The sequence below is a fragment of the Hippopotamus amphibius genome, chromosome 16, assembly GCF_030028045.1.
Source record: "Hippopotamus amphibius kiboko isolate mHipAmp2 chromosome 16, mHipAmp2.hap2, whole genome shotgun sequence".
NCBI lineage: Eukaryota > Metazoa > Chordata > Mammalia > Artiodactyla > Hippopotamidae > Hippopotamus > Hippopotamus amphibius.
In genome coordinates this window covers 59,360,495-59,384,882 of record NC_080201.1, presented here as the reverse complement: position 1 = coordinate 59,384,882, position 24,388 = coordinate 59,360,495, and the positions used below count along the sequence as shown (strand labels likewise).

Here is a 24,388-nt window from a genome sequence, read left to right as displayed (position 1 = left end):
TGGGCGCCTCCAGCTCAGCCCTTCTCCCCACACCTCCTTGCTCCTCCACACAAGTGGCGCCACAAACGTGGCCACCAACAGACCAAGCCTGGGAGACACCATCTTGCCTCCTTTTTCCTCCCTCCCCGCTTTCCACCCATCACCTGGTACTTGACTTCCACCCCCACCCCCAATGAGCCCTGTGCACATTCGTTTCTCTTCTCCCTGGACCACAGCATCTCCCATCCGCTGTTACCACATCCCACCTTCACGCTGGTCTCTCTGCTTCCATCTCACCCCACTTCATTCATTCTCCATGCAGGATGTTTTTAAAAAATAAATAAGATCGTGCCACTCCTACCTCGTGCTTAAAACCCATTGCGCTGAAAATAAACCCAAACCCTTTCCCCTGGCATGCAAATCCCTGCACGGTCTGCCCCGTTCCTCTCCTTCTTCTGCCTCGCACACACCAACTTCTCTCCGCTCACTACCTCTCACCTCAAAGTCGCTTCCTCTGAGACCCCCCAAACACCCCCTCCCCTGCAGTCATCCCACCAGATCCCAGCCACTCTCTAGTATTACCCGTGTCCTCTGCACACACATGCCTACCAGATATTTGTCTTTGTCCCTGTAGTTTTCCTGTTTGTCCCTCTCCCCCGCTGGGACGTGAGTCCCAAGAGCACCGGGAATTTGGTTGTCGTTTCCCGCATCTCAAGTGCGGACTGCAGAGCTCAGGGGTGCTATTGCTCTCTGCTGAGCGAAGGCTTCATCCTGTTCCCACTGACTGGGCGCCTACAACACGCCTGACACTGTATCCAGGCGTTTCCCCAGCATTATCTCTTTGGATGCATTTTGGGGGTGAGGAACAATGGTCACCCCGATTTTACAGATGGGAAAAGGGAGGCCCACAGGGGTGCCGTCCCTGGCCCAAGGTTCCAAAGGTGGAACGTGACACTGGGGATTTGAATCGGGAAGTTTTGCTGGGGAAGCACAGCCGGGAGAGAGAGGGAGGGAGGATGAGAGAGAGTTAATGAGAGAGAGAATAAAAGGAAAAGAAAATGAGAGATAAAACGAGAGAGAGAGAGAGAGAGAGAGAGAGAGATGGGAGGAAGCTGACAGAGAACCAAGAAAGAAGCGGGGAGTGAGGCCAGGGTCTCACAGCCCCTCTGGCTCCCTGACCCCAGCCTGGCACGAGGCAGCCTGAGAGCGTAGAGCTACAAGCTTGCAGCACCTGACCCCAGGCATGTGTCCCTGGTGGGGGGGGGGGGGGGGGCGGGGGGAGGCCGGCCCAGCTGGGGAGGCTTATAAGTCCCACAGGGGCCCCTGTTGGAGGCAGCAGGCAGGAGCTCAGCCCAGCACAGGATCTGGGAACCCAGAGGCAGCCAGGTGAGCGTCCCTGCAGTCCCCACCTCCCGCCCCCTAAGAGCACACAGTCCTGGTGATTCATCCTCCCTACAGCTCTGTGTCCCTGTGACTCTCAGCCTTCGGATCTTATGTCTCCAGGTCTCTTCCCCGAATAGCTCTCTAGTTAGGAGTGTCTCTCCAACTCTCTCTCTGTCTCCCCTAGTCTATTCCCTGGAATCTCTCTCTCCCTGACTCTGACTCTCGGTCTGTCTCTGATGATCTCTCTCAAGTGCGCCATCTTCCCTCCATCCTTGAGGGTTCTGCCTCCATCCTCCAATCTCACCCACTTTATAGATGGAGAGACACTTTCTCCATCCCTTCCTCTCCACCTAGTTCTCTCTCCCTCTCCCTCCACTTCACTCTCCCTCTCTCTTTTTCTCTCTCAGCCTCTAAATCTCTCTAGGCTGAGGGTCTCTGGGCCATGATCTCAGATCCTATGACGTGTGTGTCCACGGAGGGGGGAGTGTTGAGGTCCTTGTTTGCCCAATAATTTCCTGGGGAGGGCAGGAATGGAGACAGAAAGAGACAGATGCAGAGACCTGGGCTGCAGGAACCCCAGACTCACCTGAGACTGACCTCCACGCAGGTGGTGAAGGATGACCACAGCAGGAAACCCCTGGGTCTGGTTCCTGGGGCACCTCGTCCTCGGTGTCACAGGTATCTGTGCGTGTTGGGGGGGGGGATGTGACCGTGCCTGAGGCTCAGTGTCTGTTACCGCACAGGCATGACTCAGTGTCCTCCTGGATGTGACTAAAGCTGCGTGGGGGACAGTACTGTGTGACCGCTGCTCTCCAGATGCACACGTGTGATTCCTCGTATCACAGGGAGTTTGCATATGTGTACTGTGTGTGTGTGGCTTTGCACGCCTCTGTGTGTGACACAGTGTGACAGGGTGTGTGGTCGTACCCGTGTGAGTCCTGCGTGATCGGATGAACGACTCTGACAGCTTGTGCCTCTGAATATCCGGCAGAGTGACAAGGCTGTGAGGACCTGGGGGGGCCTGGGGTGCGGCTAAAAGGCAGATTGTGCTTCTAGGGGAGTCACCCATTGCTGGCAATCTGTTTCTGCTTCCTGGGTCTCCAATCCTCGGACCCCCAGGGACCCACATCACCGGACGGTGTGATGGGGTTTCTGTGTGAGCCGACTTTTTGCTGCTGAGCCAGGGAAGGTGAGACTCCGAGAGCCACAGAGAGCGGCACTGCCTCCTTGAGCATCTGGCTGTGTCGCCCTTGCCTCTGCCACCTTGTGTGAGGGGGTCTGCTTGTGCTGGGAGGCTGTGGCCCCAGGGGCGCACAAGCCTGGCAGTGGCGCCTGTGTGTGCGTGTGTGTGTGTGTGCGTGTGAGAGAGAGAGAGAGAGAGAGATGTGACGTGCGGGTCCCAGAGATCGGTGTGAGGCACTCAAAGCTGAAACCCTCCTCCTGACAAGTGACCCTACTTCCTATACCCTGATCTCCGCCTCCTGAATCCTAACTCAACCCAAGGAAGTAAAAGGCCTGCACTGTGGTCCCGCCCCCTTCTCCTCACTCATTCTTGATTCCTCCCCAAGGGCTTGACTGCCCTCAGGATCCCTGACTGCATCCCTGAGGTCTTGACCACACCGCCCGCGCCGTGACCCCGCCCCCGAGAGGCCTAGTCCCGCCTCCTGAGTCGGTCCCCCAGCTCTGACCGCTCCCCCTGGACCGGGGTGGGGGGAGGGGAGGGGAGGCCAACCCCGCTCCCACAAGCCCGGGTTCCACCCTGAGCCCATCCCCCCGACCACCGGCGCCCTCATCACGCCCCTGCACCGTGGCCACGCCCCCGAAAGCCAGGACCACGGCCCCAGGGGGAAGTGTCCAGCATTCTGGGCCTTTTCCCCAGGCCTGACCACGCCCCTGCACCGAGCCCCGCCCCCAGGAGCCTCCCCACCCCTCCCGCCCCCCATTCCGCTCTGAGCGCGTCCCCAGCCCTGACTCCGCCCTCAGGATCCCTTGTCTGGGGTGGCGGCAGCCGCATCATAAGCGGCGAGGACTGCCACCCGCACTCGCAGCCCTGGCAGGCGGCACTGCTCTTGGAAAACAAACTTTTCTGCGGGGGCGTCCTGGTGCATCCGCAGTGGGTGCTGTCAGCCGCACACTGTTTCCAGAAGTGAGTGCGGGGCGGGGCGGGGGCGAGGACGGGGGCGGGGCCTGGGTCTTAGGGAGGACCCAGATGTATGGCCAGCCGAGGGGAGGGGTTCAATAGGTTCCCCCTCGGGTTATCGAAAGTGAAAACCAGGGTGAAGGAAGGCTCTGCGTGGGAGGCGGGAGCCATGTGCTGCTTTGGAAGGACTCAGCGAGTCCTGGGTTGAAATCCCAGCTCAGCTGCTGAGTTACAAGTGAATGAAGGCAAAGTCTTGTCCCTGGATTACTGATCGTGCATTAGGTTGGGTGGTTCCTAGCGCAGTGCTTAGCAAGGAAGATGGGGTTTGGGGAAAGGGGCTGGAGATGGGGTTGCGGTTGAGGGCAGGAATGGAGATAACGGTGTAGTTGCCACAAAACTATTCTGTCCCCACCCCATCCGCACCCCGTGGCCCTCAGGTCTTATACCGTAGGGCTGGGCCTGCACAGTCTTGAGGCCGACGAAGAACCAGACAGCCAGATGATGGAGGCCCACTTCTCCATCCAGCACCCAGAGTACAACAAACCATCTTTAGCCAACGACCTCATGCTCATCAAGTTGGAAGGATCGGTTCCCCAGTCTGACACCATCCGGAACATCAGCATCGCCTCGCAGTGCCCGACCGCTGGGGATTCTTGCCTGGTTTCCGGCTGGGGTCGGCTAGCGAATGGTGAGCTCGGGAGTGTGGGTGTGTCCGGCCTCTCCGAGGGGGTTGTCTGCGCAGCCAGAGAGGCTGATCCGATGCTCCGCGTCCCAGGCAGACTGCCCACAGTGCTCCAATGCGTGAACATCTCAGTGGTGTCGGAGGAGGTCTGCAATGAACTCTATGCCTCCGTGTACCACCCCAGCATGCTCTGCGCTGGCGGAGGCCAGGACCAAAAGGACTCCTGCCATGTGAGAGATGGGGGAAGGGAAGAGGGGAGAAGATCCAGGGAGAGATGGAGAAGGGAGGGGACAGGGACCCGCGGTGAGAAACAGAGATACGGGGAGATAGGGTGACAAACGGGGAGAGAGACTGAAAGACAGAAACAGACACGGGAATAAAGAGAAGCAAAGAAAGAGAGAAACAGAAATAAGACAGATGCAGTGAGGCAGAAACAGCACAGCCAGAGAGAAACAGGTACATAGACGCATAGACATGCAATGCAACGTGAAGTAGGAAAGGAAAAAAAAAAAAAAAACAGGATATACAAAGAGATGCAGTGAGGCACAGAAACTCTGGGAGTCACTGAGACAGAGAAATAAGCTTTAGGGGGAGAGAAAGAAGGAGAGACACAAACAAAGACGGAACAGTAACAAACCCAAGAGAATCTACCAGCTGTTAGGATGTAGGGGAGCAGAATTAGGCGCAATCAGGGCTCCAGAATGGAATCTTTAAGGAATGTGTTGCTGTCTTTTTTTTTTTTTTCCCCTCTCCTTGTCATTGCCTCTCCTCATGTGGTTCCTTCCTGGCCTCACATCTATCTCCGCCTCTCTGTGTTTTGGATTCTCATTCTCTGTTTCTCCACAACAGGGTGACTCTGGGGGTCCCCTGGTCTGCAATGGGTCCCTGCAGGGCCTTGTGTCCTTCGGACAAGCCCCGTGTGGCCAACCCAACGTGCCAGGCGTCTACACCAACCTCTGCAAGTTCACAGACTGGATACAGAAAACCATTCAGGCCAGTTAACTCCCGGGACTGGGACCCATGAAATTGAACCTCCAAATACACGCAGCCAAAGGAATTCAGGAATCTGCGTTCCCAGTGCCTTCCTCCCTCAGACCCAGGAGTCCAGTCCCACCAAGAATCTTTTTCTGTACACAGTGCCCCCTGGTGGCACAATGTTGACCCCGCCTTACCATTGGTAGAGAAAGTTCGTTTTTCACTGTACTTGTCCCTTCCCCTAAGCCCAGAAATAAAGTCTAAGAGAAGCACAGGCTTGGTTCGACTGTCCTCCTTGCTTCCCTTCCCATCCAAGAGATTCCAGCAAATAGCCTTCCCTCCTTGTGCCTCAGTTTCCCCATCCAGGAAATGGGAGCCTTGACCAGGAGGGCCAGAGGAGCCCCAAGGAAAAAGACATACCTGGGATGTTGAGAGAAACTGATTCTGTGGATGTTGTCCAGTTTCTGAAAAGTCAAATCAGCGAATGGCAAATTAATGGGATTTCCTTATTTAGTTTATGTAGCTTTAGTTGACTTATTTTGGTTTGGTCTTCTTAAATGCACTTTAAGAATTTTCCATTTGTCGCTGCCTCAGGACCTCCTGCTGTAGTTGGAGACTGGTGGGAAGAATCTGGGGGGGGGGCAGAGAGCAGAGAGACTGAGGACCCAAGAATATAAGGAATTATTATACCATAAGAATTGTTATACTAAATAGATATACTGATAAGAATTTACATTCAGGAATATATTCATAAATATATTGTGAATCTATTCTTAAGGAGATATTCAAATTATTATGTATCACAATGTAATCTCAAGTAAATAAAGTAAGGGGTGAAATAACTAAAAGTAAAATAGACAAATCCCCACTCATAAAAGAGGACGTGGGGGGACTTCCCTGGTGGCACAGTAGTTAAGAATCCACCAAGATCCCACATACCAACTAAGCCCGTGCACCACAACTACTGAGGCTGCGCTCTAGAGCCTGTGAGCCACAACTAATGAGCCCACGCTCCGCAATTACTGAAGCCCTCGCACCTAGAGCCTGTGCTCCGCAGCAAGAGAAGCCACCACAGTGAGAAGCCCACACACCGCAGTGAAGAGTAGCCCCCGCTCACCGCAACTAGAGGAAGCCTGTGCACAGCAACAAAGACCCAACGCAGCCAAAAAATATAAATAAAAATAACTAAATAAATATATAAATAAATAAATAATACAAGGATGGAGAGAGACAAAATATGGAGGCACAGGGAGGCAAAGCAGAACAGAAGGCCCCATTCAGACAGAGAGGGAAGAAAAAAAGAGGAGACGTGGAACACAGAGGGACCCATGGGTCTGCAGGCACACAGGGAGAACAAAACAGGAGGGAGTGGGATGGAGAGAAATGAGGGAGACTAAGGGGAAAGGAGGAGGGAGATGCCCACATTGAGATGGACAGAGATGGAGGAAGGGAGAGATTCAGAATCAGAGAGGCTGGGGGAAAGGTAAAGAAAACAAAGAAACAGAGGGAGACAGAGATAAAATGGATAAACAGAGAGAGAGACTGCGGGACACAGAGAAGAGCAGAAATGAAACTGCAGGAGGAGCAAGAGAGACACACGGAGGGGTCGATGGAACAGCAGCCCCGGCTGCAGAAAGTCGGGCAGAAGAGGTCCAGGCTCTGAGACAGGACTTAAGGGAAGGGGATGGAGGGAGGGGCAGGGAGGGCTGGATTGGGGGGAGGGGGGGCGGGGCGTGGGGGGGGAGGCCTGAGCTGCCTCCCTTTGTCTTTTTCTCCTGTTTTCTCTCTCTAACCCCCTTCTCCATGTCATATACATCCCTCCTCGCCTCCCCCACCTTTGACACACTGCCTTGACTCCTCGGACTCTCGGTCAGTCTCCCTGCGGGGTGCTGGGAGCCCTCTGGTCTGGCGTGGGGGGGTGGGGTACCTGCAGGGCCTTGTGTCCATGAGCGAGCGCCGCTGTGTTGGCGCCCAACACCCCAAAAATCTGCGCAAACCTGTGCCTGTTCACTGATTGGATCCAAAAACTCCTGCACAGAAATTAAGGACAAATCTCAGGACCAAGGCATCTCTAGCTTCCCCTTCCAGATGCTGCCAAGATCCACCTTCTTCCTTCCTTGGTCAGAGTTTCAGAATTCCACGTCCTTCCCTCTACCCCAGCTCCCTCAGACCCGGGAGTCCCCGCCCCCAGCCCCCTCCTCCCTCGGACCCGGGAGTCCCCGCCCCCAGCCCCCTCCTCCCTCAGACCCGGGAGCCGACCTCCTTTGGACAAACGCATGTTGGCGCCACCTAGCGGTGGAACCCTCCCAGGACAAGAAGAAAAGAGGTTCCCTCTGATTCCGCCCAGCGCAGCGCAAGAAAGAAAAAGTCTCAGAGAAAAACTGAGCTGTACCTGGGCCATTCCCCCTGCTCAATGTCACACTCTCAAGCTGGGGCCTCGCACATCCGTTGTCTCTCCCTGGGCTTCAGTTTCGCCATTTGTAAAACAGGGGTTTTGGTAAAGCGGTTTTAGAAAGATGCCAAAACTGAGAGATGAAGAGCCCCCGCTTCTTCAAGACCTGATCTGCGGCTGCCCCACCGTGTCCTCTGAGAAAGACCTCACAACCGCCCCTCCCCAGGATTCTGGGAAGACAGGACTGATAATGGCCTGGGATTACTCAGTACTAATTAAGTGCCAGGCACGGATTTCAGGCATTAAATCTTCAAAACACTCCTATGAGGCAGAAACAGCTATTATTCTGAGGTAGAAACAGCTATTATTCTCATCTTACAGATGAGGAAATCGAGGCACAGAAAGCCCCAGTGTCTTGCCTAAAGACACACAGCACTATATGTTGGAGACAGGATTTGAACCGGAGCTGCCTGGCACCAGCGTCCACGTCTGAATCATGTCCTGTGTTAACCCATCTTTCATGCACCAGCCTAATTCTGATTTACACACCTGCTCTGTGCATATTACCCCACCCAATTTCCACTCCTCCCCACCCTAAGACTGCTTCGCAAGTGAGTGCTGATAAACAGAGTTGATGTTTCACACCCAAGGAACCACAGGCATCCTGGACCATTGTCTTGTCCCTCCCCCCAGCTTCTGCAGCCTGCGTGAGCTTGAGCATCTGGAGCTCTCTCCTCCCCATCAGCAGCTCGCATGTGGAATTAGTTTACTCTTTGCTCTTAGCTCCTCACAGGCACTAATTCTTACTCCTTGCAAAGCTCTGTGCTTTTATCTGATTATTATTAAATAAAATTACCTGATTTTAAGGATGAGCAACTGAAAGCACTTCCCAGAATTTCCAAAATAGCAAGCAGTGGAGCAGGGGTCTGAGCCCAGGCTCTCTGATACCAGAGCCAGGACCCTGAAACACCACTTTTGACTGGTTCCATAATGGGGGGGGGGGGGCAGGGGGGGTTGAGATGGAATTAGAGGAGGGCCAACATGGGGAGTTCCCTGGGGTACCAAGAGTCCATGCCCCACCCCCCAGCCCAGGGTGGGCAAGATGCAGTGACTGTCTCCCTGGGGGGAGGGAGTTCAAGATAAAGCTTGTTCCCTCAGGGGGATCCTGAAGGAGCTCAACCACCAGGCTGAGGCACTTGTCCGGGGGTGATGGGGAGTCACTACAGAAGGGCTGTGAGCAGGGAAGGGGCGGGGTCAGCTCTGAGTATATAGAGAGACCCTCTGTGGCCAACTAGTGATGGACAGCAGGGGACAGACTAGGGGGTTGGGAGGCCAGGGTGGAGGCTGGGGTGAGGGTCCAGGAATAGAGAGGAGCATCTGAGCCTCCAAGAGGACAGAGAGGAGGGATGGGGCTGGGTACCAGTGGGCTGTAAGGGATGAGGGGAGGTAAGCGATTGAGACAGCATCCACAGGTATCTGGTCACATGACTGGGTGGACAGTGGGGGCTGTCCCTGAGATGGGAAACATGAATGGAGGTAGGAGGAGAGCGTGGGGAAAGAGAGAAATGAGTTAGGACACAGTGAGTGAGAGGGACTTGGGGACCTCCGGAGAGGGGGGGTTGCCTCCCAGGAGTGGGTGGCTGCTCGTGGCTGGAGCTCAGGGTCAGATGGAGGAAAACTGCTCGGTCGGCGGTTGAACCATGAAGCTGATGAAAGAAAGATTCTAGGGAGCGTTCCCAAGAGAAGAAATAGTGCAGGACTCAGGCCCTAGTGGAGGTGAAGGACGTCTGGGGAGATGCCCAGGAGGACGTTGATCAGCCAAGTCAGACTCCGCCGGAGTGGGCGGAGCGGGGCGGGGTGGTGGAGTGGGGAGGAGGGGCGTTGACATCACCGCGTCGGGGGCGGGGCGAGGCGGGGCGCCCTCCAGAGGAGCCTGAGCACCCGTCAGGTATGAGCCTGGGCTGCGCTCTGGTGTGAGCTCAGAGTCCCATCTGTGTCATGGAGACGCTTACAGTACCTGCCTGTGTGGGCTGGTGGGAGGAGCACGTGTGACCCTGATGGAACGCGCTTAGCCTGGCACCCGGGAAGCCCTCGCTATGTTTATCCCTCGCCACCGCCCAGCTCCAACAGAGGGAGGCGGCTTCAGGGGTGGAGATGAACAGACAAACCAGGTGTTGCCAGAGACAGAACGCTGGATTCTCCTCCCCCTCTGTTGTGACCTATGCTATGATACCCCTCTCTGGGTCTCAGTCTCCTCTGCATTAAGGAGGAGGGACTTCGCAGGCAGTCCAGTCCGTGCTTCTAACGCAGGGGATGCAGGTTTCATCCCTGGTCGGGGAACTAAGACCCCACATGATGGCCAAAAAAAAATTAAAGAAAAAAAAGGGGGGGGGGGGAAGCCATGATAACCACCTCACAGGGCTGTCAGAAGGTTAAGTGAAATAATGCAAGGCCAACACTCCGTAAACAGAGATTGCTCAGCTGAAGCTGTGAGCTGTGGCCCCTGTGAGTCCAAAGACTTTGAGCACAGATTTGTGGCAAGATGAAGGGACAAAGTAGTTCTAGAATAGCTTCTAGCCTGAGAAGCCAAATTATCTGGAAGTCCCGGAACATCTGAAGATGATAGGGTTCTAGAATGTCTAGAGATCTATGGCTCTAGATTATTTTACCATCTTGGGTTCTAGAGCATCTGAGGACCTAGATTCCCAGAATATCTTAGGCCCTTCTATTCTAGAATCTGAAGGTCTGGTATTCTAGAGCTTTTGAAGGTCTATGGTTCTAGAATGACTGAGACCCTAGGATTCTGGAATAACTAAGGATCTGTGGTTCTGGAATGTGTGAAAGACCTCTGGGGGCTTAGATGCCATCATTCTCCCATATTACCTGTGGGAAAATCAAGGGCCAGGGAGCCCTAGGCCTTGGCCACTGATGTCCTTAACAGTCAGACCCAATCATGCAGCCTTTTCCTATATATGTGATTGATTTCCAGATACAGGGAGGAACTATGCTTATAATAGGTCCCATCTTTCACTGGGTGATCTAAGGTCAGTACCTCCTTCTCCTTGTGCCTCCTCATTAGTTAAACAAGCCAGGATAGACTCTAGACAATTTCCCAGGGCCTTCTGTGGTCCTGAGACACTGGAAAACAAATTTAAATTCCCAAAGCTTTGGGTCATTTTAGTGACGATCTCTAGTCTCCAGAAAACAGAATCCAGATTTCAAACCTCAGGATGCAGAACTAAGACTGCAGGATCCAGAATGAAGACTCTAGTCTCCCAGTCTCTAAAGTCATGCTCTAGAGTCAAGATTCTAAGAATCTCAGAATCATGGAAGCCAGGCCCCTGTCTCCTACTCCAGCCTCTTAAATACACAATGCAGATTTGAAATTCCAGACTTCACATTCCAAAGTCAATCCATGAAACCTCAGAGTCTAGACCCAGACTCTAGAATCCAGGCCCCATAACTCAAAATCCAAAATCTCTGATTCATATTGCAGGCCCCAAAACCTTAAGTCCTAGATTCCAAATACCAGACTCCAGATTCTTAGTCTGGACTCTAGATTCAGAGGCCCTGGATCTAGAATCCAAGCCTGAGGCCTGTCACTCAAAGGCCAGAGTCCAGGATCCAGATTCCAGACCCAAACTCCAAAAGTCACACTCCAAAATCCACTCGTGATTTCAGGCCATGAGTGCCTGATTCTAGGTCCCAAACTCAGAATTCAGAATGGGAGACCAGAATCAAAGATGGGAATCCAAGATCCAGAATCCAGAATTAGGAGGTCCAGACTCCAAGATCCAGAATTGGGGATCTATATTTGGAATCCACGATCCAGAATTGGATAGCTACATCCAGAATCCACTGTCCACAATCAGAGATCCAAGATCAGGAATCCAGAATAGGAGGTTCAGAATCCAGAATCGGGAGTTCAGAGTTGGGAATCCCAGTCCAGGTCCAGACTCCAAGATCCAGACCCCTAATCCAGGCACAAGAAGCATGACTCTAGAATCCAGTTTCTATACGCCAGACCCCAAATTCCAGGTTACGTGCTCTAGAATCCTGGTTCTGTATTTTGATCTCCAATTTTCAGCTCTTGCCCTACTGCCTCCTCCCCCTTGACCAACTGCCCCTGGTAGGGAAATTCCTCCTCATAGACTCAGACAAAAGCTTCAGCCTAATAAATGCTCATTAGTTCTTGTCCCCCGCCCCACCAGCCACCTAGGCGTCCCCGCCTGTAAACCTGACTCTCAGCCACTTCCCACCCCACCCTGCACCCCTCCCCCAAGACCCGGGTGGGGCTGGGAGCTTATAAATGCAGGCATTCAGGTGTCTGCTTGCTTTCTTCTAGCATCCAAGCTACCCCAGATGCTGCTGGAGGATCTGGAGGGGGTGAGATCTTTGAGATGGGGCAGGGGGTTTGGAGTGAGGAGAGACACAGGTCTGCCCTGGTCTAGGGGAGACATGGGATGTCCTGATTCCAAGGAGCAGACACAGACTGCCCTGAGGGATTTGCATGTCAAGGGCACCTGGGTAGGTCCATGTGTTCTTTACTGAGGCACCAAGTTGGACCTGAACCAGGAAAATGTCCTGGATATGCAAGAAAGAGCTGCAGTGAGGAGGTGGGGAGGGGATGGAGGAAATCAGGAGGACGTCTTCGAAAGCACTTGTCCCAGAGCCAGGAACAAGGTCAGGAGTTATCACAGGTGCAGGTCAGCTCAGTACAGTCTCCCTGAGGCCTCCTGTGTGCCAGGCCCCTGGCTGGGCAGTGCTGGGGACACAGAGAGGACCTGACTTGAGCATTCCTGGGAATGGAACCAGAATAGGCACTATAGGACCCAGAAGAGATACCTGTTAGGTATCAGGGTCTCCCAGAGGAGGTGAGGGCTGAGCCTCAGGGGACAAATGTGAATTTGGAAGATGTGGGGAAGAAGGACTTTAATTCCAGCCCAAAGCTTGCCTAGCATCAGGCAGTGCTGGCGATCCAGAGTCCAGTCAGGCTGGGCTTGCCCTCGGGGAGGTCTTGGTCTGGGAGGGGAGGCAGACACCACTGGCTCAGGGAGGTCAGAAAAGGTCTCCAGGGGGAAGTGGACCTTGAAGGGGATGGCATACCTGGGAGGAGGAACAGCCTGAATAAAAGCGTGGAGGCATGAAATTGCAAGAAGGAGAATGGAAGAATTGGCTGCGTCTAGACGGGCAAGGTCATGAGAGACCCAGCCAGGGCGGTTAGAAGGGGAGGAGACACTCATGGCCTCAAAAGTGAGGCTGGGGGACTGGGACTTTATCCTGGGGGGGGCTGCGGGTCTGTGAGGGCTGTGAGTAGAAAAGGGACCTGGTCAACTCCAGGTGTAGGTGGGTCCTGTGGGGCCATGTAGGGGTACAGGCTGGTGGGGGGGTGTGGGACTTGAGTGAAGGGACAGGCTTACTGAGGAGGACCCAAGAGGCCAGATAGGAGACCGGTATAGGGTTTGGGGAAAGAATGTATCCTGAGCTAGAGCCTTGGGGTAAGTGGATGATGTTGGGGCCTGCCAGGCTGTGGGGAAACCTGAGGGTCTGTCCCGGTGCCTGGAGGAACAGCAGACCCTTGGGAGATGGAGAACCCAGGAGGAAGTGCAGGTTGGGGTGGGGAACAAGGATGGTAAAAAGAGGTTTCTTAAGAGCAGGTGGGATGGGTTTGTGTCTGGAGGGAGGGGGAGAGGGGGTGGCAGGCAGGAGGGTCCAGCTTCACATCAGTTCACTCTCTCCCCTCCCCAGACTTCAGCAGAGCCCTGGTCCCTCCTTTGAAATGTGGCTTTTCCTCACCTTCTCCTTCCTGCTGACGGCTGCAGGTGAGGTGGGCGCCGGTCAGGTCCGGGCCTGTGGGAGGGTCATGCCACCTAATCCCACCAGCATGTCTGGGCCCTGCGATCTGCTGGCCCCTCCCTGACTCGGGCACTGCCCTGTGATCCCTCCTCCACTCCCACCTCCACCCCCCGCTGACTTCCCTGGGTCCTCACCCTACGCCAAGAGCAGCCGGGGTCTGGGGCTGCTCTGGAGACCCCGTGACAATGAACATGGCCTTTGCGTGACACAAACCTGAGTTTGAACTCTGGGGCTGCCCCTTCCTTGCTGTGTGACCTTGAGGAAATTACTTCACCTTTCTGGTCCTCGAGTGCCTTCTCTAGAAGACAGCATCTGCCTGCAACAATGACGGCGAGGCTTCCACGGCATGATGTTTAACGCTTACACGAAGCATTAAGCACATGTTGGGAACCTCCAGAACACAGACTCTGGGTTCAAGTCCTGCCTCTGCCAGTTTCTAGTTACTGAATGTCTCTGTCTCTCAGGTTCCTACCTGCACCATGGAGATAACAGATGTTCCTTCACAGGGTTGTTGTGACATTTAAATGTTGTGCCAGCCCAGGGTAGCGCCCTGTAAAAGTGTGTTAGCATTGCTGGGCGCTTGGTATATTCCAGGCACAGTGCTCAGCACTTAGAGGAGCTCATCTGATCCTCTGGGGGTGGGCTCTACCGGCCTCATTTGACAGGGGAGGGGGCTGTGGCTCAGAGAGGGGCAGCCACTAGGTCAAGGTGACTCCAGGTGGCAGGAGAGCTCTAGACCGTGTTCAGCCACCACCCATGGAGAAATTAATTGTAACCTGATGCCTCTACCCTGGAGAAGTTGAAGGTGGACTTTTATTAGCCCCTCCACATGACCCTCACTCCTGGGGGCCCCTCAGACCTCCCTCCTGCTGCCAGCCTCCCCTCAGGCTCTCTCTGTGCTCTCTCCTCCCTGCCCCCTGCCTGCCCGCTGCACCAGCTATGGCCTCCGCCCTCCTCCAGCTTGGACTGGCCAGGTGCAGCCTCGGTGCCCAGCTGTTCAGCCTGCACCCTCTGTCCTTCTCTGTAGGACGACCCCACCCTTCCCTTGTTAAGCCCCTTGTCCCCCACATCCGCGTTCCCTGCACCTTGCCAGGGCCCTTGGCGCAGTTCCTGACTCTGGCGGGTAGAGTGTGGGCATTTGGTATGGCTGTGCAAATCCTGCCGCAGTGTATGTGTCTGTATGCCTGGCTGTGACCTTGAGGGGACACATCCACATTGCCCAGCGTAGAGGGTTGTGGTCCTGTGATCCTGACACAGCCCTGTTCATGTCCTTGTACATGGTGCAGTGTGAGCGGGGGGGGCCGGGGGGCGTGTGCAAGGCCCCGTGTGTCTACATCCTGTTCACATGTGTAAACCAGGTCCCCAGCTGTGAAACTCAATTAGTGACCTTGAACGCCAAGTGAGTGACTTGGGGGCTGATCTAGAGATGACCTAGAGATAAATCCATCCTGCCCTGGCTGCCTGTGTCTCGAGCAATGTGTCTTTGACCTTGAATGCCACCTCTGTGTCCCACATTTCCCTGGGTCTGATCTAGTGGGTCCACATCTGAGCTCCGACCCTCTGGGTCGGTTCTATAACTTTGAATCTCCACAAAGTGACTTGGGGATGAACCACAGTTTTGACCTTGACTATCTTTATCTGGGTCTCCACATATGTCTGGATTACTTAGGCTAAATTTGTGTCTACAACCTGAACATCCGCACATATGTCTACATAAATAAATCTATATGTCCTTTATTTAAAATAACTAATATTTATTAAGCAGTTACAATGTGCCAGGCATCATACTCTCTCTCTCTCTCCCATTTAATTCTTATAACAATCCCATTATACAGATGAGGAAATAGAGGCACAGAGAGGTCCATTTGCTCAAAGTCTCACAGATAATATATTTGGATCCAGGGTTTTTTACTCTATCACTTCAGATTTAACCACTGTACTACAGACCCATGTTGGTGACAAGTCTTTGGTGACCTGAGTGTGTATCGGTGTCTCTCCCTGTGCACCCTTATTAAGGACCTCAACTCGTTGTTCAGACCCCGTGTGCAAGTGTGCAAATTTGTGACCTAGTATATGCAGATCCACGCTGGAGACTGTAAATTTAGGTCTGAGCTTATATGTCCAAATCTGTGTCTGTGAGTGTGTGTGTGTGTGTGTGTGTGTATGTACATGCACACACACACACACACAGTCATGTCTTAACTATCCCTATTCACATAGACATGTGGAGTTCTGTGCTGTGATTCCTGAAGCTGCAACCTACATACATGCAAATGGATTTCAGCTTAAAGTGCTGTCCATAACAATTCCTAAGTTTGAAAGACTGGTTGTGCTTGTATGTTCACCCATGACCTTGTGTGGCCACATCTGTGTCCTTGTAAGATACTGCGTTTGGCTGAGATGTCCAGACTCTGAAGCCAAGACTGTGTGTCATACATATTGAGTGGCCACATCCTTTTGATGTTTGTGACAGCTCGGTGACCTTGAATGGCTGGTTCCAAGTGACCATCTGTCTAGACCTGTATCCTTTGTCCTTGTCTCCACTCCCCAATCACAGTGGACTTCCTGCCCTCTGGTCCTTTCCCTGTCCTCTGTCTCCCAGAGTCCTGTATCAAAAGAATGGGGGCTGAGGGCAGAGGGACAGTTCTGGAGAAAACAAGCAGCAGTCATAAAAGTTAAAGAGAAGGCAATGCTTAAAAATCAACAGCAGGCACATCTTAAGAGGTTGGGGGAAGGCAACAGGTGGGAAATGTGTAGTGAGGGCAGGGTGCAAGGGCAAGGACCCTGTCCTCAGGGATCTTCCTCCGTCTCCTCTCTCAGGGGCCCAGGACGACAGTGACAAGGTGCTGAGGGATGAGGAGTGTGTGCTCCACTCCCAGCCGTGGCAGGTGGCCCTCTTCGAGCATGGACGGTTTAACTGCGGTGGTTCGCTCATCTCGCCGCGCTGGGTGCTGTCTGCAGCCCATTGCCAAACGCGGTATGAAGCCTTGGGGTCCTGAGGGGGCGTGGTGGGAGAGTCTAGGGCTCTGAGAATCATGGATCCTGAGGAGAAAGAGAGCTGGAGTCTGGGGATGGAGTTCCAGGTGCGTGCATGACTTCGGCCCCTTGGCTGGTCTCTGAGAGGCAGGGGCTGGAACTATTGGCACCAGGGCCTTGGGGAAAGGGTAATGGGATGTCCAGATTCCCAGAGGGTCGGGGGACCCCGCGTTGCCCGCTCTTTGATCGTTCTGTCCGCTCCTCCCTCCGCTTGCGGGTAACCACTCGCTCGCACAGCTCGATGAGAGTGCGCTTGGGCGAACACGATCTGCGCAAGCGCGATGGCCCAGAACAACTGCGGACTGTCTCTCGCATGGTCCGCCACCCTCATTACGAAGCGCAGAGCCACTGCCACGATATCATGTTACTGCGTCTAACCCGGCCGGTGCGAGTCTCAGCCAAAGTGCGCCCGGTCCCGCTGCCCACGCGCTGCCCCCAGCCCGGCGAGGCCTGCGTGGTGTCCGGCTGGGGCCTGGTGTCTAACAACGAGTCTGGGGCCACAGGGAGCCCAGTGTCACAAGGTGCGTGAAAGGATGGAGCTGGATGTCAGGCCTCGAGGACCCTATTCTCCAGGGCTCTTGGGCGGAGGGAAGAAGGGCCTGAAATTTTGTGAATTCTCTCGAACTCTGCTGTCCTCCCCAGTGAGACTCCCAGATACGTTGCATTGTGCCAACATCAGCATTATCGCGACCAAATCTTGCAACAAGGACTACCCAGGGCGCCTGATGAACACCATGGTGTGTGCGGGCGTGGCAGGCGGAGGCACCAACGCCTGTGAGGTCAGAGCTGACAGAGAGCCATGGAAGGAGTGGAAAGCGAGGGGAACAGGTTTGGGAGTTGGGATGGGGCCGGGTTTTGCTTGCTTTGGACCACAGAAGATGCTAAGGAGAGTTTTGGGGATGGAGAAGGAAGGGCAGTTAGAATGGGGGTGAGGCTAGAGTTGGGGTTAGAGAGGTGATGGGTTTGGGGTGTGTTTGGGGTGGACCGTGTGGTTTGGGACGCATGGGCTGGGGTTGAGAATGGGTATGTTTGGTTTGACTTCAGATGGGAAACATGTCAGGGTTGAATTGGGGATGGAGGTAGATTTTGTTTGGGATGCAAAAGACATGACGATGGGGGCTGGGGTGTGTTGGAAGTGAGGATGGGTGTGGGTTAAGTTAGATTTTGAATGGGAAAGATGTGGGGGTCGGGTTGGGTCATGGTTGTGGGGGGTGGGATTGGACGTAGGTTGTATTGAGCTGTGTTGGAGTGAGGATGGGTTGGATAAATCTGGATTAAATTGGGTTGTATTGAGTTGAGCTGGGGTGCATTTGCCTGGGGTGCGGTTGGATTGGGTTTTGATTGAGATTCCAAATGGTGATTAGGATGGGGATGGGGGCACTGGACCCAGAAGGTTCCCACTCAAGCTTCCCCTTCTCCGCACAGGGTGACTCCGGGGGACCTCTGGTCTGTGGGGGTGTCCTGCAGGGCATTGTGTCCTGGGGTGATGTCCCCTGCGACACTACCACCAAGCCCGGTGTCTATACCAAAGTCTGCAGCTACTTGGAGTGGATCAAGGAAACCATGAAGAGGAACTGACTATTTTGGCATACCACCTGTGTCCCTGACCACACAGAAGCCCCCATGGCTGTCCAGCCCCATCCTGACCTGGAACAGAACTGGGCCACCCCCCAAGACCCCATGCAAGGCCCAGAGGTTAGCCAAGGACTTGCCCATCTGAGACCAGAGCTGCTGCTCAAGGTCACCTGTTTGATACCAAAATAACAGAAAACACTGATGCAAGTTTCTCTATGGAAGTTTCTACGACTTACTTCTGGGGAGGAAGGGAGATGGTGTGGGGAACCCAGAGCCACTATATGCTGTTCCTTTTCACCCACTGCCCTGATCCTCAGGTGAGAAAAAATGGCTTGAAGCAGGGCTCTGTCCATTCAGCACCTAGGACCAGCTATTTGATTGTGAGCAACAAACCCAGCCTCAGGCAGTCTGGGTTTCCCCATCTCATATTGCTTTCCTCAGAGGGTTGTTGTGGGGATGAAATGAGGTCATTCATATGAACTGACTTGAATAGTGCCTGGCACTGAGAAAATACTCTGTATTTCTGGGCCCCAGGGAAGGGACACAGCACACACTAGATGTTCAAGAATGACTTCATTTCCTTCAAGATTTAGTTCTGGGCTTCCTGGTAGCCATGGCAAAAAGGCAAAAACTCTCCTTTCCTTAGGCAGTTTCCTGACCTGCAGCAGAGGTTGGGCCCCCATGAGCTGCTTTGATTTTACTGAAGAGGCCAGAGAATGGGTTGGAAACCTTGGAAATGGGTTGGGTTTACCATTGAGGCTGAAGGAATCTAGTTCCTGACTCCCTTCAGAGACTCCAAAAACGTGATTTTCAAGGTCACTGAATGTTAAAGTACATAAACCTGGCTCCTGAGACCTAAATATTTTATGGAAGAGAAGGTGGACTGAAATTTGTGAAGATATCTTGACCTTGAGAGGCTGGTAGTCCAGGATCTCTGGGACTTTGGAGGACATGACCCAGAGCATCCAGATTTGGGGAACAAGGAGGAGGTAGGTAATGGGACCCCAACATTGTTTGGGGGGCACATTAGATTTTGAAATGCCAGGAAATTTACTCTGGGAACCATTGAAACTTCATATTCCTGCATCTGGGGATGCTAGGATTTGGTGAGGGGTACCTAAGATTTTATTATGAAAGAGACAGTAGATTTAGGGACCTAGATCCCAAATCTGGGAGTGGAAGAGTCAGGGCACTCTGAAAGCTAAGGCTTATATTTCACGGGGTGATAGAAGCTCAGAAGCTGGCATCTTTGGCTCCAAATGGTGCAGGGAGAAAGGAATCAGAGCCCCACTGCTGGTATTTGAGGGTACTGTGGGTCTTGGGGGTACATAGCCTCACTTGGGGTTAAGGTATATGGGGCTTTGTATTGGAGGTCAGTGGTTCTTCCACCTTCCTGTTTCTGCTCCCACTCACCCCACCTCCCCCTCCCCTCACTGGCTCTGTTCCCAAGAGCAAGGCCCCAGGAGCTCCAGGCCCTGCCCTGTCTGGCTTCAGGCCCTAGGAATGCTTCCAGCGCGACTGAGGGCCTGCAGAACAGCAGCTGCTCACTCTCCCGCCCCTTCCACAGTTCTAGGAGTGGGAGAGGGCTGTCCAGCCCCCAGGAGGCAGGGGCAGGGCCTTGGCCAGCATCTGGGTGCCAGCAGGGCAGGAGGTGGGGCCCTGGGGGGGCGGGGTATGAGGGCTTTAAAGGCTCCTGGGGAGGCTCCCCAGCTCCAAGCTCACCGCCTGCCTGCCCCTGGACACCTCTGTCATCATGTGGTTCCCGGTTCTGTGCCTTGCCCTGTCCCTGGCAGGGACTGGTGAGACAGCGGGGAGGATGTGGGAGGGGGGTTGTGCCCTGATTCTCATGCTGTCCCCGTGCCCGCTCCACTACTCCTCCCCTCCCACGTGGCACCCCAGCCTGCACCCCTCCAACCCAGCCCAGCCCCAACCAAGATACCAGGCTCTCTCATCTCTCCCAGCCCCACATTAAAATCCAACCTGACCCCTCCTCACTGTCACCTTACTCGCACTAGGTCCCTGCTGCCTCTCAGGAATAACCAGAGTTTTCTCCACTTCCCCACTCAAATCCCTGCCCCCATCTGCTTTACTAAAGGGGCAGATCCTGGGCCATCTGTCTCTCTCTTCCAAGGAGCCCCTCCGATCCCATCAGACTCTGGGACCCTAATCACCCCCCCATCCCTAGTTCTCTGTGGCCCAATGGTCTGGCTCTTGAGTCCCCAGATCCTACCACACCCCGGTGATTTTCTCCATCCAGCCGTCATCTCTCAACTAGCTCCTTCAGTCCTGACATCTGGTCCCCCACCCCCCCATCTCCCCAGGACCCTAAATTTCACTAGACACCTATGCTTCTTCAAAAACAGACTTTCCCGTCTGTGACCAGGTAGACCTCCCATCTGGTTGGGGCGGGGGGGAGGAGTTCTGCAAGTGCTTCATCCTTACCTCTTTGGTCCAGAACCCCCATCCCACACCCCCAGCCTTCTCCCCCCAGGAAAAATATCCAGAACCCACAACCACATGCTCCTTTCCTTGCAGAATTTCCATCCTTCCCTCAGCTCCAGCCCTCTTCCAACGGAATCCCTCCTGTGCAGCGCTGGTTTTCTGGGACCTCCCCACCCCCCACCCCCGTCCCCCCTGCGGGATCCCAACACCTACCTTCCCAGCCCTGCTGTCCTGCCCTAGATACCCCAACATCTGATTCTAACACCCCACATCAAGTGAGCTCTCTCTGTGTTCCCACAGCTGCTTGGCCCCTGCTATGCCTCCATTTCTGTCTGGCGCTGCTCCCAGGAGAACCCCAGGTCCCTCCAGTAGCCTCAGACCACGAACCCCACCCCCATGAGAATCACCTGATCCCAGAATGACCGTCGTTCCGCTCCCCTCCTCCTGAGCTCCCTCCCAGTCTCACCCCAACCTGGTCCCAGGGCCCTCACTCCTGTTAGAATGCCGTTCCTGGATCACGGGACCCCCACGCCGCACCGGACCCCTTTCCCAGCCTGATCCTTTCATTCATTCTTTGATCTGGAACCCCAAATTCTCCCAAATCTCCCAGCCCCGATCCAGGAACCCCCAAATTCCCCAGATGCTCTTCGTGGCCCCTCTAACTTAATTCCCCAAATTTTCATTCTTTCCAGAAGCCCAAAAGCTCAGCCCAAGCCCTCACCATGTCATCAGCCTGGGAGCCCCTTAATCCTCCAAATCCTTCCACCCAAAGCCTTTGACCCCGTCTCTTGGGGCTTTTCCCCTTGGTTTCCCCTCTTAGACTCCATAGCCTCCTGTGCCCCCATCTGAGAACCTACATCACCCCACCCCCACACCAGATGCCTCCTCCCGACGCTCTCTTGTTGTTCCCACCCTAATCTCGGGGGTCAGCTCTGCCCTCAGCATGGTCTCCACACCCAGGGCAGCCGCCAACCCCCAATCCCAGCGATGGCTCTGGAATTCCAGGCCCTTCCCCACAGCCCTTGCCCATGTTCAGATCCCCAGCTCTGGTCCCCTACCCCCACGACCCTCCAATCCCACAGCTCAGCTCCCTCTCCCGGTCCAGCCCCTTAGCCGCACGGCCAGCCTCCACGCGACCTGACCCAGCACCTCACTCCACAGGCGCTGTGCCCCCCGTCCAGGCCCGGATCATAGGAGGCCAGGAGTGTGCGAAGCATTCCCATCCCTGGCAGGTGGCTCTGTACCATTTCAGCAGCTTCCAGTGCGGGGGCGTCCTGGTGGACCCCCAGTGGGTGCTCACAGCTGCTCACTGCATGAGCGAGTGAGTAGGGGCCGGGAGTCTGGAGAGCGGGGCGCACACAGGATTAAGCAGCCAGCACTGTCCCCTCGGATAACCTCAAGGGAGGCTGGGGGACCACAGGGAGAGAGGGAAGGTTGTGGTCCAAGGTTACAAGGAGCGGGGCAGGGCTGGGACCGGATGACCCAGGGAAGCCCTCTCGGTGGTTGCCTGGGTCTCTTGGGTCTGTCCTTGTGTCTCCTTTTCTATGTCTGCCTCTGTCCTGTCTCTGTGTGTCTCTCAGTAACTGGCTCTGCTGTGGGTCTCTTTGTGTGACTACGATTGGTCTCTCTCCCTCTCTCTTCTGTCTCCAGTTCTCTGTGTCTCTCCCTGTCTCTGTCCATCTCAAGTCTCTGCTGCCATCTCTGTCACCTATGTCTCGCCCTCCATCTCTCTGCCCTGTCTCTCTGGGTCTCTGCCTCACTCCCTCTCCCATCACTACTGAGCACACCACCTCCCAAGAGAAAAGGAAGAGATTCTCCCTCACTATTGTGTATTGAGGGGGGCGGGAGGTGGCTCTCACGCTGCCGAGCCCCTCCCTCCAGGACAATCATCCACTCAAAGGGGACACAGAGAAGGGCTGGTGTCAGCTGGAGCGGGATGGGGGCAGTGGAGGGAAGGAGGAAGGGAGAGGAAGTAGAAGAGGAGAGAAGGAGCTGGGGCAGAAGGGGACGCTGACCTTGGGCTGGGGGCCAGGCCACCCGCCTGCTGGGGAACCAGCCCCACAGCCCCAGCTGCAGCTGAGCTGGTGCCAGGCCCCGCCCCGTCCCTTCCCCCGCCCCCTCCTGTCCTTTCTCCCTTTTCTCTCTCACACGCTCTCACCCTCTCACCTCCTCTGCCTCTATTTCTCATTCTCTCTTTTTCTTTCCTCCTCCCTTCTGCACTTGGTCCATTTCTCACTCTCCTGCCTCGTTCTGTCTTTTCCCTCCCTTCCTCTTTTTTTTTTTTTTAGTCTATTTCTCACTGTCTCTGTCTCTTCTGCATCCTGTTACCTGTGTGCTCCCTATATCTCACAGTCTCCCCTCCATCTTTCCCATCCTTTCTACTGTTCTAAGCTCTTTTTCACTCCATTCTGTCTCTGCCTCTGTCTGTGACATTGTCACATTCTTTTATTCTTTTTACTCACTGTCTCTGTTTCCTGTGACTCTGTACCTTTCCTCTCTCTCTCTCCCTCCCCCTCTTCCCATCTCCCTTCCCCCCTCCTCTCTCATTCTCATCATCTCCATCCTCTCCTTCCCCAGCAATTACCAGCTCTGGCTGGGTCGCCACAACCTGTTTGAGGATGAAGACACAGCTCAGTTTGCCCATGTCAGTAAGGCCTTCCCATACCCTGGTTTCAACCTGAGCCTCCTGGAGAACCATACTCGTCTCCCAGGGGAGGACTACAGCCACGACCTCATGCTGCTCCGTCTGCAGGAGCCTGTCCAGATCACAGAGGATGTGCAGGTCCTGGCGCTGCCCACCAAGGAGCCCCAACTGGGGAGCACCTGCTATGCCTCTGGCTGGGGCAGCATCGAACCGGATAAGTGTATGCCAGGGCCAGACTCTGCAGCCTGGAGCCCAGACACCTGGGTGTAAGGGAGGAGGGGACTGGGGACCTGGACTCCAGAGTCCGGGGGAAGAGGGCTGAGGGAGCGGGCTGTGGCCACAGCCGTGTTTCTCCCTGGCCCACAGTTACTTATCCAGACGATCTCCAGTGCGTGGACCTCACTCTCCTGCCCAATAAGGCGTGTGCCAGTGCTCACCCCCAAAAGGTGACAGAGTTCATGCTGTGTGCTGGACACCTGGAAGGCGGCAAGGACACCTGCGTGGTGAGCCAGCCTGTCTCCTGGGGCCTTGACGTGCTGGGGGTGGGGACTCAGATTCTGAACTGGGGTTCAGAGCCAAGCCCACATCTGTCTCCATAGCTTCCCAGCTGTAGCTCTCTGCCCCCTTTCCCTCCTTCATCCCCATCCCGTGTATCTCCCTCCTCCACATCGTAGCTCACCGGTTCCTCCCTCTAACACATGCTTGCTGTCCAGTCAGAGAGCCTTCTCTGGAGAGGTGACATCTGAGATGAGCCCTGAGGGTGGGCGTGTCCTATAGATGGGTCCCCCTCCTCCTCCCCACTGACCTGCCTGCAGGAACTATCCTCCTCCTGGATCCTGTCCCCCCTCCCCCAACCCTGGGGCAAAAAATGGACACTGAGGTCCAATCCCTATTGGCAGGACACAAGCCACTGTCCCCTCGCTGATGTTTTTCTGGGAGTGGACTCTGGAGACAAGTGTCTCTTTCCCCAGAGATGGGGAGCTGCTCTCTGGATCTGTGCACCCAGGTCTGGGTGCTGGAGCTTCCCAGGCCCGGCCAACCTCTCTCACACTCTCTCTCCTCCCCCTTTGTGCTGTAGGGTGACTCAGGGGGCCCGCTGATCTGCGAGGGTATATTGCAAGGAATAACGTCATGGGGCCACATCCCTTGTGGTGCCCCCAATAAGCCCTCCGTCTACACCAAAGTGATTTTGTATGTGGATTGGATTAAGAAGACCATGGCTGACAACCCCTGAAAGCCCCTGCCCTGTCCCTTACCCCTAGTAAAATCGAATCCGCATCAAGT

The 24,388-nt window shown here is 54.8% G+C and overlaps 3 protein-coding genes across 4 annotated transcripts; all 3 read left to right on the top strand.

The window, feature by feature from the left end:
- The first annotated feature begins 1,979 nt into the window (after window positions 1-1,979).
- On the top strand, window positions 1,980-5,431 carry KLK4 (kallikrein related peptidase 4). 2 transcript variants are annotated; one of them, XM_057711929.1, is made up of 5 exons: window positions 1,980-2,040; window positions 3,346-3,508; window positions 3,940-4,190; window positions 4,278-4,414; window positions 5,034-5,431. In XM_057711929.1, the coding sequence occupies exons 1-5, from the start codon at window positions 1,980-1,982 to the stop codon at window positions 5,184-5,186; spliced, it is 765 nt and encodes a 254-aa protein (XP_057567912.1). In that variant the 3' UTR covers window positions 5,187-5,431. The 2 variants fall into 2 exon arrangements, with proteins under 2 accessions (XP_057567912.1, XP_057567911.1); XM_057711928.1 differs by lacking the exons at window positions 1,980-2,040; window positions 3,346-3,508 and adding an exon at window positions 3,650-3,775.
- Window positions 5,432-13,330: 7,899 nt separating this feature from the next.
- KLK15 (kallikrein related peptidase 15) lies at window positions 13,331-18,021 on the top strand. The gene is made up of 5 exons (XM_057711927.1): window positions 13,331-13,378; window positions 16,236-16,384; window positions 16,681-16,964; window positions 17,086-17,222; window positions 17,869-18,021. Exons 1-5 carry the CDS (start codon window positions 13,331-13,333, stop codon window positions 18,019-18,021), a joined length of 771 nt encoding a protein of 256 aa, XP_057567910.1.
- A 1,711-nt stretch (window positions 18,022-19,732) lies between these two features.
- Window positions 19,733-24,386, top strand: KLK1 (kallikrein 1). The gene is made up of 5 exons (XM_057712143.1): window positions 19,733-19,817; window positions 21,622-21,781; window positions 23,038-23,324; window positions 23,471-23,607; window positions 24,183-24,386. Exons 1-5 carry the CDS (start codon window positions 19,772-19,774, stop codon window positions 24,336-24,338), a joined length of 786 nt encoding a protein of 261 aa, XP_057568126.1. The 5' UTR covers window positions 19,733-19,771; the 3' UTR covers window positions 24,339-24,386.
- Window positions 24,387-24,388: the final 2 nt, after the last annotated feature.

What these genes read in the sequence shown, in the direction of transcription:
- KLK4 (XM_057711929.1), top strand. Translation starts at nt 1,980, where the DNA reads ATGACCACAGCAGGAAACCCCTGGGTCTGGTTCCTGGGGCACCTCGTC. An exon ending in CCTCGTCCTCGGTGTCACAG is followed by an intron (nt 2,041 to 3,345) that starts GTATCTGTGCGT and finishes CTCCGCCCTCAG; the next exon opens with GATCCCTTGTCTGGGGTGGC. An exon ending in GCCGCACACTGTTTCCAGAA is followed by an intron (nt 3,509 to 3,939) that starts GTGAGTGCGGGG and finishes CGTGGCCCTCAG; the next exon opens with GTCTTATACCGTAGGGCTGG.
- KLK15 (XM_057711927.1), top strand. Translation starts at nt 13,331, where the DNA reads ATGTGGCTTTTCCTCACCTTCTCCTTCCTGCTGACGGCTGCAGGTGAG. An exon ending in GCAGCCCATTGCCAAACGCG is followed by an intron (nt 16,385 to 16,680) that starts GTATGAAGCCTT and finishes TCGCTCGCACAG; the next exon opens with CTCGATGAGAGTGCGCTTGG. An exon ending in AGGGAGCCCAGTGTCACAAG is followed by an intron (nt 16,965 to 17,085) that starts GTGCGTGAAAGG and finishes TGTCCTCCCCAG; the next exon opens with TGAGACTCCCAGATACGTTG.
- KLK1 (XM_057712143.1), top strand. Translation starts at nt 19,772, where the DNA reads ATGTGGTTCCCGGTTCTGTGCCTTGCCCTGTCCCTGGCAGGGACTG. An exon ending in CAGCATCGAACCGGATAAGT is followed by an intron (nt 23,325 to 23,470) that starts GTATGCCAGGGC and finishes CCTGGCCCACAG; the next exon opens with TTACTTATCCAGACGATCTC. An exon ending in GCGGCAAGGACACCTGCGTG is followed by an intron (nt 23,608 to 24,182) that starts GTGAGCCAGCCT and finishes TTTGTGCTGTAG; the next exon opens with GGTGACTCAGGGGGCCCGCT.